The sequence below is a fragment of the Gallinula chloropus genome (assembly GCF_964237585.1).
Source record: "Gallinula chloropus genome assembly, chromosome: 10".
Taxonomy (NCBI): domain Eukaryota; kingdom Metazoa; phylum Chordata; class Aves; order Gruiformes; family Rallidae; genus Gallinula; species Gallinula chloropus.
The window spans coordinates 17,272,916-17,284,640 of NC_140095.1; the positions used below are offsets into that span (position 1 = coordinate 17,272,916).

At 62.6% G+C, this 11,725-nt stretch overlaps 2 protein-coding genes across 2 annotated transcripts; one reads left to right on the forward strand and one right to left on the reverse strand.

Moving 5' to 3' along the window:
* Window positions 1-2,610: 2,610 nt before the first annotated feature.
* On the forward strand, window positions 2,611-5,845 carry N4BP3 (NEDD4 binding protein 3; the record flags this gene model as incomplete). The annotated part of the gene is made up of 4 exons (XM_084268505.1): window positions 2,611-3,024; window positions 3,229-3,783; window positions 4,011-4,268; window positions 4,386-5,845. 4 exons carry the CDS (start codon window positions 2,611-2,613, stop codon window positions 4,956-4,958), a joined length of 1,800 nt encoding a protein of 599 aa, XP_084124631.1. The 3' UTR covers window positions 4,959-5,845.
* A 469-nt stretch (window positions 5,846-6,314) lies between these two features.
* On the reverse strand, window positions 6,315-7,738 carry NHP2 (NHP2 ribonucleoprotein). The gene is made up of 4 exons (XM_084268466.1): window positions 7,570-7,738; window positions 7,419-7,488; window positions 7,239-7,344; window positions 6,315-6,555 (listed from the first exon to the last, which is right to left on the reverse strand). The coding sequence occupies exons 1-4, from the start codon at window positions 7,718-7,720 to the stop codon at window positions 6,430-6,432; spliced, it is 453 nt and encodes a 150-aa protein (XP_084124592.1). The 5' UTR covers window positions 7,721-7,738; the 3' UTR covers window positions 6,315-6,429.
* Between the last annotated feature and the right edge of the window lie 3,987 nt (window positions 7,739-11,725).

Here is an 11,725-nt window from a genome sequence, read left to right on the forward strand (position 1 = left end):
GGATGAAGTGTGTCGTATCTCAGCGGTGCCAGGCCGGTGCTGGGGCAGGTGGTAGCCCTACGAGGGCACTCCGTGCCCCCCGTGCCGCAGCCCGTGGAGTGAGCTGTGCGGCATAGGCACCTCCGGTAGCCCCTGCCCACCCGTGGGTGCTGTGCGGGGAGACACGCTGCCCAGCACCCTCCTCCCCTCCGCAGGGACCTGGTGCAGCCGACGAGGCTGAGCCAAACGCTTCTCCCTTGCCCCGGCTGCCCAGCCGGCACCCGGCGGGAGGAAGGGGTTGGGGGGTATCAGGACTCGCTCCTACCAGCCCCCCCCAGCCACGGTGAGGGTCACCAGGCTGGAATTCCCGCTGCCCGCCCCGGGGCTGCAGCTGAGCGGCTTGCTGGGGGGTTGGCACAAGGCATGCTCAGCGCTGCGCGCAGCCAGCCCACCCCGGGTACCTCCCCGCCCCGCCCCGGCCGGTGGGCACGGCAGGGCCGCCTCTTTCCTCCTCCTCCTCCTCCTCCTCCCGCCCCGCTGCCGCCGCCCGCCTCCGCGTCGCGATTTGCCGGTGCCGGCTCCGCCCGCAGCCCGCGCGGCCGCGGCCGAGGGGCGCGTTCAAACACGGCGAGGGAAGGAGCGGGGAGAGGAGCGGAGCGGGATCGCTGCGCCGCCGGCATGGTGAGTGCGGGCCCGCTGCGCTTCCCGGGGTGCCCCGATGCGCGACCTTCCCCCCCCCGCCCTTCTCCCCAAACCCCTCGTCCCCGTGTTCCCCCCCCTCCCCTTTTCTCCGGCGAGCTCTTGGTTCGTCTCCCCGTTCACCGCGATGCGGCCCCCCCGGGAAGCCCCGCTGCGCCCCTCCCCTGCCCCGCTGCTCCTCTCCGTGCGGTGCTTTGTCCCCGCTTGCAGCGCGCTCGCTCGGGCCCGGCCCCGGGGGACCGACCTCCCCCCCTCTGCCTTCTCCGTGCCGGAAATTCCGGCTGGGATCGGGGTGGGGGGGGAGGGTGCGGGGGGCGCTGCGGGGAGGCGGGCGCGGGGAACCCCGCGCCCGCCTCCCCGCAGCGCCCCCCGCACCCCCCTGGGATCACGCCCGGAGGTGATGGGAAAGGGTTTGTGTCCGCATCCAGCCTGGGCAGGGCTCGACGGGGGCACGGCTGGGGCTGGGACCAGGGCTCGCCAGGCTGGCCGGACCGGTGTTATGCCGCCCGGGGGGTGACACCCTTCCCGCTGCAGGCAGGACACCTTCGGGTTCCCCCGGCGCTTCCCAAAAACCTCCCACAAACCTGACCTACTTCCTCGGCCGCCTGTGCCGGGAGGAGACGCTGCGGGGCTCAGCCCCAGTTGCTTCTCGGTGGATACCCCGGTGCTGGGGGGGCTGGATGGCTGCGAACTTCTTCCCACCCCCCACACCCTCCCCGCCTCTTCCCCTTGCTCCATGGGGGACATCTGCCTTCCCCATCCCTATCCAAACCCGGTAGCCCAGCAGATAGCCGGGACCCACCCAGAGGGTCCGTCCCCACTGTCCTTCGTGGGGTGCCAATGCCTGGAGCAGGTGCTGGGCTCACAGAGGGAGGTGACAGCGCAGGCCGGGAGCTGTCAGACAGGTTTGTGCGTGGCAGCAATTAAAAGCGGGGTGTTTGTTTACCCGGCGCGTGGGGCTGAGAACCAGGGCAGCTTCCTGGGTGTAACCCAGCCTGTGAGCCCTCGGCAAGGCTGGGAGCTGCGGATGGGGCTCTGTCTTTGCCCCTGCTGTGCTCACTACGTCCCCTCTGCCAGCCGAGGGCTGCAACAGGGCTGCTGGCCCCTTCCCTGGACCTGAGGAGCTGGAGCCGAGGCTGAAGGCGTCCTCATGTCCTTCCTCCCCCAGCCACCTGCGCAGGAAGCTGCATTGTCATGTCTGCATCCTGCCCCTTCTTGCCAAGTCCAGCCACGGGGTCCCCTGCACGCACGCAGGAGCTGGGCTGCGGCCACCTCACCCCTTCCTGGTGTTGGGGTGGGAGCACCTGTGGATGTAGCAGGGCCAAGGGAGGGCTTGGGAGCTCCCCCTGCGTGCTGTGGGAACCCACGCTGTGTGGGAAGTGTCCCCGTGGGGCAGGAAAGGTGCCCAGCCCCCTGTGCATGCTGGGGAGGCCCAAGTGAAGGGGGACAGGGGCTGGGCATCCCTGAGGTCATTCTGGGGAGGTCTCTGAAGGGTGTCTGGATGCGGGGTGGCTCGGTGCTGCCGGGCCAGGGCTGGCGCCAGGCCCAGGCAGGTGCTGCCGGCTCCCGAACTCGCCCGCCTGGCTGGGCGGCAGGTGCCTGTTTTGGTGGCAGCCCCGGCCGCAGGCGGGAGGTGGGGCTGGGTGTGGGAGGGAGGTGCTCAATTGTTGGGGGGGAGCAGGGGGGTGCCCCTACCCCCCTACGGCTCACACGGTGCATACTGCATGTTGGTACCCTGCTCGCTTGGCTCCCGGCTCCCCCAGGGAGCTGCTTGGGACCCAGTAAGTCCCTCCTAGCGCCAGGAGCCCTGCTCTGTCTTCAGAGCCAGCTGGGAAGGGGGTACCAGTGGGGCACGAAATCCCCCACTGTCTGGCGTTGCTGACTTTGTCTCTCCTTCGGCAGTGCTGGTACCGGGCTTTTCTCTAATTCTCCATGGCAGCAGCACAGGGTCCTGTGACCTGTGAGCCCGACACCCGCATCCTTGGCACCTACCTCACCTTGGAGCCCGTTGGCGTCGTCGGCAGCATGGGCAGTGTGGGCAGCCTGGTTGAGAAGCAGGATCTGTCCCCCCTGGAGCTGCGGGCCCCGCCGGGGGGCTCACGGGGGCTTCGGCAGCCCGACGGCTTGCTGCGGAAAGGGCCGAGCCAGCGGGAGCTCTTCGGCTACCTGCACGGGGCCAAGAAGGAGACGCGGTCGGAGCGGAAGCACCAGGTGACGGGTGCCTGCTACAAGCGGGACTACGAGAGCGACCGTGAGAACCGGTCCCCCGAGCGCTGCTCCCGTGAGCATCACCGCGGGGCCGACTTCTCCAAGAGCTCCTTGCCTGAGAGGGGCCGCTTCGACAAGGTGAGGCTGTGGGTGCCCGGGCCCCAACATCCATCCTGCTCTGCAAGGCTGGAGCAGAATGGTCTGTGCCTTGGAAGGGATGTGGGGATTTGAGGATGTCCAGGGATCTGGGGTGGGGACTGAGTGGGTTCTCCCTGTCTCCAGGTGCCTGTGTGTGCTGGTGGGGGCTGGTGGGCTCATCCTGACCTTGCTTTTGTTTTTCAGTGCCGTATCAGGCCCTCGGCCTTCAAGGCGGTGGCTGGGAAGGGGCTGGTGTCCATGCAGGGTCTGTCCTCGTCCAAGGGGCAGAAGCTGTCCAAGAGCAATGGGAGCCTGCACACGCTGCTGTCCCAGAGCAGCACGGCAGCCTCGCAGCATGGACCACTCCGCACCCACCTGCTCCACGCCATCAGCCTGGACGAGGCCTCTGACTCCAGCCACAACTCCATCCAGAGCTTCCCCTCCTATGGCTCCCGCCTCAAGCCTGCCCAGAGCCAGTTCAGTGCCTCCATGGGCCACATCAACCACATTGGGGGCTCCTTGGACAGGGTCTCCCGAAACCCCAGGGACCCCTTGGCCCCTGAGAAAGCCCCTCTGTCCTGCAAAAGCATGGCCACGCTGAGCCGGCTGCAGAGCCCTGGGGAGCCCCCGCCACCCTATGAGTTCACTTACTCGCTGGAGGACGCAGTGAAGCAGCTGGAGGACCGACTGCAGGAGACAGGAGGAGAGCTGAGGCAGCTCAAGAGGAGCCTTAGTGAGACTGAAGACCCCTTCACCCAGGTAAGCTGTGTGGCTGGGGCTGTGCTGGGTGACCTGGGCAGGGGTGTGGGGCAGTGGTGCCTGGGTGGAGGGAGCCGTAAACAAACTGGTGCTCTGCTGCGGTGGGTGATGGGCTGGGCACATCCAAGAGTGGGAGGACCCAACATCACCCTCTGGGATCCCTACCTGGGGCTGCCCCGCTTAGGGGCAGGCAGCAGACCCTCACCAGCATCCACCTGTGCTGGCAGGCGTTTGAGGACAAACAGCGGCTGTGGCTGGACGAGCTGGAGGATCTGAAGCAGATGTACATGGCCAGGCTGCAGCAGGTGACGCAGCAGGCACAGCGCGGGCAGCGGGCGCTGCAGCTGCAGCTCTACAAGGCGCAGCAGGAGAAGAAGCGGCTGCAGGAGGAGCTGAGCATGCAGCAGTGTCAGTGCGAGGAGCCCAAGCTCCGGCAGCCTCAGGGTGAGCGTGTCAGTCCCAAGCTGGAGGAGACCAAGTGGGAGGTGAGTGCCCTTCTTTCCTTCCCTGTTGCCACCTTCCTGTCCGTAGAGCCAGGACAGGGACAGTGTTTCCCTTCTGCTCCTCCAACCCTTCCTCACTGCTCGCCCCTGCCCTTGCAGGTATGCCAGAAGGCTGCGGAGATCTCCCTGCTGAAGCAGCAGCTCCGGGACACCCAGGAGGAGATGGCTCAGAAGCTGGGTGAGATCTTCAGCCTGAAGACACAGCTGCGGGAGGCCAAGGCAGAGGTCCAGGCCCGGGACTCCCAGCTGGCACAACTGGCAGACTCCTTCCAGAGCCCCCCGGAGCCCGGCACCTTGCTGCCACTGGGTGATGACCCCATGCCGGCATGCCAGGACTTCCCTGGCTGTGAAACTGATGATTCCAAGTGCCGAGGCCTTCACAGCGACACAGCGGAGCCCCTGGAGCGGCAGGTGGAGTGGCTGTGGGCAGAGCTGCTGCGGGAGCGGCGCCAGGGCCAGCTGCAGGCTGTGAACTTTGAGCTGGAGAGGAAAACCTGGCAGGAGGAGAAGGAGAAGGTGCTGCGGTACCAGCGGGAGCTCCAGGCCAGTTACATGGATATGTACCATCGGAGCCAGGCGCTGGAGCGGGAGCTGCGGCAGCTGCGGTCGGAGCCCAGGGACATTGGGGCTGACTCGCCCTGGATCGAGCGCGTGGAGTCCTCCAAGATCTGAGCGCATGTTGATGGGACTGTGAAGGGGAAAGGTCTCTTGCTGCTGCAACGGGATGATCTCAGGGCCTGCACAAGAACCATCTGCTCAGCGCTGCCCTGGGGAGAAGGACTGATTGCGACAAGGGAGCTTTTCCTTCTTGCAACACTTCAGACCCTTCTGAGGGGTGTCTCTGGAGATGGGGGGAAGCCATCTGTGCCAGGGTAGGGGTCTTGCATGTGCCCCGTGCTCTGGCTCCAGGAGCATTTGCCCTGTGGTCCCTTCTGCCATAGGGACAGAAACCAAGCACCCTGTGAGACATTCCCAGCCCCTCCTGCTCTGCCGCCCTCTTCCCTACATCGCAGTAACTTAATGTCTTGCTATTGAGGCTCAAGCTCGGAATCCCACAGCCCCTTGCTGTGGGATTCCAGCTGCTGCTTGCAGGGGCTGTCCTGTCTGCAGGCTGGGCCTGGACTGGTCTGTATTGGTTCCATGGGGAAAGCAGAGGAGGAAAGCCTGCCAGGTGCTGGTACTGCTGGGAGGGGGGTACGGCTGTTGGCGCTCTTCCTGTCACTGTAGTAGGCGTGCTCTGCAAGGGAGGGTGCTTAATGTGGCCTCCCAGCGCAGAGCTCTTGGGCTGAGGGGCCGAGTGCCTTGTGCAAGGAGGGACGGGAGCCCCATGCCCTGCCATGCTGGGAAGCCTGGAGGCAGGAGGACAGGGCCAGGCAGGCAGGGGGCAGGGATGTTTCCCAGGCTGCGGCACTGCCCCTCCCAGGGCGAGGGGTGGCTGAAGGAGCTGGGCCCGTGCTGAGGGAGCCAGGCTGGGGCGCGGAAGGGGCCCTGCTCGGTGCCTGTAACCGCGGAGCCGCGCGAAGGCCGGGCCCGGCCTGTCCTGCAATAAACCCGGATTTCCTCCCGCTGCCCGCGGCCTTCGCTTCCCTCCGGCGCGCTGGGGGGTTCCGAGACTCGGCCACTCGAGGGAGCGCGGGGGGGGGGGCGGCCCCACCCCGGCCGCGTCGCCTGGGAGCGGAGTCGCCGTGCCGGGGAGGGCGGCGCCCCAACCGGTTGGGGCATTGCAGCGGGCTGAGTCACGGCAGGGCCGGGGCCTGCGCGACCGGCTGGGCCCTGCGGGGGCGGACGGTCAGGCCTCGCCCCCCTCCCTCCCTCCCCCCCCTCCCCGCACGGGAATGGTTTCACCCCGCCAGGACATACCCTACCTCCGCGGGAAGGGCTTGCCCGCCCCTCCCGTGGGAGTGGTCTCTCCCGGACACCCCCCCCCCCCTGCGAACGCCCCCTGGCGGGACGGCGGACTCGTTCCCCCCGCCCATGCCCGTTCCCGTTCCCGTTCCCGTACGGAGCCCGGCACAGCGCCCTGCAAACCGCACAGCCGCCTTTATTCGCACCCCGGCGCTCAGCACCCCCCCCGGCAGCGCCCCGCAAACTGGGGGACGGGGACCCGCCACCGCCCCGCGGGGCGCAGCACATCCCCGGCTCTTCACAGCGGCAGGGGCAGGGCTTCCACCTCCTCCAAGCACTCATCGTAGGTCTCCTGGTACTCCTCGTGGGGCTTGATCATGATAACACAGGTCGGGCGCTTCGAGCCGGCTGCGGCTCCCAGATCCTGCAGGAATTGAGGGAGGTGCTGAGGGGGTGCCAGGCCCCCACCGCCTGGAGGCCTGACACACAGCCCATGTGCTTCAGCCCCCAGCCTAACGCGGGGAAGGCAGCCCCTCCAGCTCCTCTGGACCTGGGCTGGGTCTAAGGACCCTTCACCCAGCTTGTTTCCCACACCCCGGATGCAAAGGGGGATGCAAGGGGCTGGCACACACCCCACTCTCTGTAGTCCAACCCCAGGGTGGGGGGAGCCAGGGTCTGCAGAGCAGCATGTACAGGGGGTGAAGTCCCACAGACACTGATGACCCCTCCAAACTTCAAGTCTACAGGGAGAGCATCTCCCACCAGCACACCCTGGCCAGTGTCTTGTTTCTGCAGGCAGCCAGGTCCCAGTCCAGCACATGTCCCAGGAAAACATGTCCTGGCTCCAGCCAGACAGTTCCCACCCCCAAATCCTGCAGGAACTCGACTAAGGCAAAGGCTTCTGTGGTCCCACAGTGAAACACCCCTACATCTACATCGTGAATGCCTGTTCCTCCCACGCCATGGACAAGCATCACATGCTTTACCCAGGCACCAGACCTGTGCCTCCAGGAAGGCTCCTGCCACAGCCCGGGAAAGGTGCTGCCCACCAGATTCCCTTCTGCTGGGGCTGGCTCCTCCAAGCCACACACAGCCCCAGCCCCTTACCGATTTGGAAGGGACGTAAGCGTAGGGGAGGCTCCTCTCCTCACACATGATGGGGATGTGGCAGTACACATCGATAGGCAGCGTGTCTCCGGCCAGCACCGTGATCCTGCGGGGGAGACTCGTGTCAGCGCCCGGCCGGCCGGGGCCGCGCCGGGCCGGCAAGACTACAACAGCGCTTACCCCTTCTCGCCCTTGTTGATGAACTTCTGCACCTCCTTCACGCCGCGACGGATCTGCTTGTGCTTGGACGCTGCAAGAGAAGCGCGTTGTGAGGGGCCCGCGCCGCCACCGCCCGACCCCCGCGCTGCCCCCCAGCACGCCCCGGACAGACCTTTCCTGATGCACTTGTACAGCTTGCGCGTCAGCTTGCGGGAGGCCAGCGGCTGGGCGATGGGGTTCAGGAAATCGAGCTGCTCCCGGTACGAGCGCTCCGGAGCTCCCTCGGCGTCCGCCGCCGCCTCCGGCTCCTTCTCCCGCGCCATGGCCGCGCCGCTGCAGGTTTCCACCTCCGGGTCACGCCTGGCTCGGGAGGAGGGACTCGCAGCCGCCGGCTCCCCCGCCAGCCAATCGGAAGCTCCACCGCGTGTTGCTAGCACGCAGCGCCGGCCAATGGCGTGCGGCGTCTGCCCGGTCCGGGCTTCAAGCCGGCAGCCCGGGGCTCGCTGCCCCCGCCCCGCAGCCCGGGGCTCGCTGCCTCCCCCCGCTGGGTCTCGGGCCGAACACAGACCCCTTTACCGGGGCGCATCTGGCGCTGGGTTGTCCGGGCCCAAGAGCGCTCCCCACGCACCAGCCCCCAGCCGCGGGCGAGCTCCCCGGCCGCGCCGGCCAGCCACCCTGCCGGGGCCGGGCCCGACGCAGCCCCGTCGGGACACACAGACCCTTTTCTCCCGGCGTTTTGCCCCAAGAACCTTTTCTCGCCGCCTGGCCACGCTGCGGCTCTGCCCTGGGGAGAACGGCCTCTGTCCCGGTGCCCCTCCCGGGCTCCCCCTTCGCTCCTCACCCCAGCGGGGAGGGTCTGTAGCTCTGCTGCCAGCGGGGCGCAGCCGCGGCGCCTGCACATCCCCCGAGCCCCAGCAGCCCTTGAGCCAGGGAGACACCTCTGCTCCTACAGAAACGGGCCCCAGGGATGGCTTGTTACCTTCTCCCCCAGCCCAGCCTGTCCCAGGAGCACCGCAGGGCTTCGTCCAACACGCGCAGCTGCTCCAAGACCTCCCGCTGCATCTCCACGGCCAGGCGGTGCACGTGGTGGCTGATGCTGTTGTACATCACTGCGTTCTGGAACATGAGCATGAGGTCCCGCTGGAACTGGATCATGGACCGGATGTGTCCCTTTGACAGTCTTCTCTTGATGCTGGATAAATCCATGGGTCTACAACAAAAAACACCCCCCCCCACAGAACAGGAATTAAAACTGCAGCCTGCAGCCAGGCATTCTTCAGGCTCTGCATGGGTGTGCTTATTCTTGCTTCGGCGTGGCCCTGAAAGCACAGTGATTTTCAATCAGTTTTATTGCTCAGGACAAAGAGGAGTGAGAAATGTTCTTCTAACTCTGATCAGTAAGTTTAGCCAATGCCACACTTGCTGTCCAATCAACTTGGCAGGTCGTTAGCAGTCACCTCTAAGAAAAAAAAAAGGTGAGCTTCAGAGAAGGACAGCAGAGCGATTCTAGTAATTAGTCTTCATGGAGTCAGTCCAGGTCTTAGTGGAGAAAGAAAAGTTACTAAAATAGGCATCTATTGAAACCCCTTAAAATTGAATGGTGCCACTAGCAAAAATAGCAGTGCTGATGAGGGGAACATGATGGGGAATAAATATTACTTCCCTTATTTTGACAGAATGAGAAAATGAATGGCTGCAGAGACGACAACTGTGACCAGAATAGAATATGATTCAGCTTTGAAAAATGCCCTTAATCTCTCTGGGAAAGAATTCTTATGACCCACTTCTCTAGCGAGAGCAAAACATCTGGGGAGCAAGCAGTGGGTGAGGAGAGGGTATCAACTGAGACACGTGCTTCTAGCACCAGGAGAAGAGACTGCTGGGCTGCAGCAGCTGAGGCAGGGCTTACAGCTGCCCAGACCGTGCCTGGAGAAGTCAGGCATGCAATGCCAACAAAGGGCTGGCACGATTCTTACCAGCACCAGAGTTGGTGCAGGCTTCTAGGTTCACCCAGAAGGGAGATTTAATAAAAGACATTAGTGGGAGATGCTGGCAACAGCCAAACTCTGGAAAAGTAGGAAGGAAACTATCCCACTGGCTCTTTGGAAACCAGAGAAAACAGAAAAAAAACCCAAAAGAAATCAAGTAGTAAGCATTTCCTCCAGACTCACCTCTTCACCACATCCCCATAGCCAGGGGCTTGTTTCTCTGACACTGCCTTCAGGAACGGGCCGCTGTACCTACAGGGACAAGCACAAACAGTGACCTTTGTCTGCCTCCCCACCACAGACAGCATCCCAACACGGACCAGTGCTTGCCTCTCCCTGCAGCCCATGATCCCAGCCAGGACCGGGTGGCTGACACAACTTGGCACAGTGGAAGCTGAGCCCCTCGCTGAGGCTGGCTGTGCCAGCTGTGTAGGAAGCAACACTTGGGCTCTGCCACATTAAGCAAAGGAAATAAATATGCAGCGTTCTCTCCAGCTTTGCAACTTGCAGCTGTTCTTGCTGTGAGGACAGCCAGAAGCAAAGCCATGGAGAGACAAGCTAGCCAGTGGTGGGTGTTGTGGAGGGGAAGTCCAAGCCTGGTGACACGAGAGCTGGACATCAGGGCAAAGTGTTCAGGAGCCATGTCAATCCAACCCTTTGCCCCCACATACCTGTGACTGGCTATCATCTTCCAGATGGACAACAGAGTTCTTTTGTAGAGCAAATGCTGTGGGGGGTTATCCCAGCTCAGCTGCTCCCTGTGGGGGGAATATATTGCCAGATCAGCTCACTTGAGACAAAGTAGGAGGTGGCAGTTCTGCTAGCACCCACCACATCCAGGTGGATGAAATGCAGAGATCCTTGCTGGAGTTACCAGGGTGAGATGGTGGAAGTGTTCTGCATCTGAATGCACAACTAAACATCCAGAATGCAGGAAGCTGCAGGGCAGCAGGTGGAAACGAGATCTGAGCAGCTCTGAAGGGCAGGATCAAGTTGGATAGAAAAGCTCACGCTACTCTGAAGTTCTGAACTTTACTGAGGTGGTTTTTATTCAGTTTGTTATCCAAATAAACTGTTTTTCCTTTGAAAGGCAGCCCAGCTCATCACCCATGTGGCAGAGCCTGTGTGTGACTGACTCGTGGGCAGCTGGCTAAAGGGGGCTGGCAATTCCTTTCCTTTTGCCTGGGCAAAGCATAATGCCCAGCTGCCTTAAGGAAATGTGTATTTCCTGTTTAATCTCTTATTTAATTTCTACTCTTCTCACTTCATCTTAGGATCAATGCCCAGAAATGCTGGCAGATCCACAGAGATAGCACAAGTTACCTCCTCCTCTCCCGTTCCCCTTGGCTATCTCACTTTCCCAGAGGTGACCTGTGCCATACACTTACTCTCACGTGTGACAAGAGCAACAACTCTGTTCTGTTGTGCCTGTGAGAACGAGCTACTTACAGCTGCATTTTGGCAGGACTTGGGGAGTCCAGCACGGGGACTGGACAGGTGCTATCACTGTCATCTTGATCCTGGGTGTGATTACTCATCTGCTGTGGCTGCAGCTCACCCACAGCTTGTTCTCCAGGTGTTTCTTGAGTCTTGTCCTGAAGAGCAGAGAGGAAAAGAGAGTTATGGCTACAGCAGCAGCCTGTCACCTGAATTCTTGATCTAGAAGGCAGCCTGCTGCACATCCCTGTACTGCACCCAGTTGCAGCTGGGAGCTAGCTCACTGTTATTCTGGAGGGTGATGCTGGACCTTACTCAGGCCTTCACTGTGCTGCCCAGCACTCCAGTGACAGCTGGGTCTGGTCTCTTGGATCATAACCCCCTCTGGCTACCACAGACTGTGGAGCTGACTGGTGCCCAGTGTTGTGTCTGTCTGCTTTTCTGGGGAGAATTACAGATGTGAGAGGGCAATCAGGAGCTGAGGTAAGATGGCCTCAGGCTTGTTACAGCTCAAATCACAGGTATCAGGATCCCCTAGAGTGCAACAAGGTTGTTTCCTCACAAAGTCCCACAGGAATATGACAGAGAAGACTCAGCCAGGAGAGAGTGGTGCTTTGCCTGGCACAGGGAGAGAGGCCTTCTGGAGTCCAGAAGTGGGATTATGTGCAGAAGCACCTGAGAATTCCTCAACAGGAGACCTGAAGCACAGAACAGACTCCTCAGGGAGACAGGGGACACTGTGCTGTGTTTGGCTTTGAGCACTGGGAGAATCACAAGGGAACTGCTGGGAATAAACGTCCCGGCTGAAAAGGTGAAATGTGAGGAGCCTGAAAGTTGTTTCTGTCTCCAGGGTCTAAGTTTGCAAGGGAACAAATGTGACTGTGGAAAAACAGCACTGTTCTT

What these genes read in the sequence shown, in the direction of transcription:
- NHP2 (XM_084268466.1), bottom strand. Translation starts at nt 7,720, where the DNA reads ATGGCGCGGGAGAAGGAGCCGGAGGCGGCGGCGGACGCCGAGGGAGCT. An exon ending in GTACAAGTGCATCAGGAAAG is followed by an intron (nt 7,489 to 7,569) that starts GTCTGTCCGGGG and finishes CTTCTCTTGCAG; the next exon opens with CGTCCAAGCACAAGCAGATC. An exon ending in ATCAACAAGGGCGAGAAGGG is followed by an intron (nt 7,345 to 7,418) that starts GTAAGCGCTGTT and finishes TCTCCCCCGCAG; the next exon opens with GATCACGGTGCTGGCCGGAG.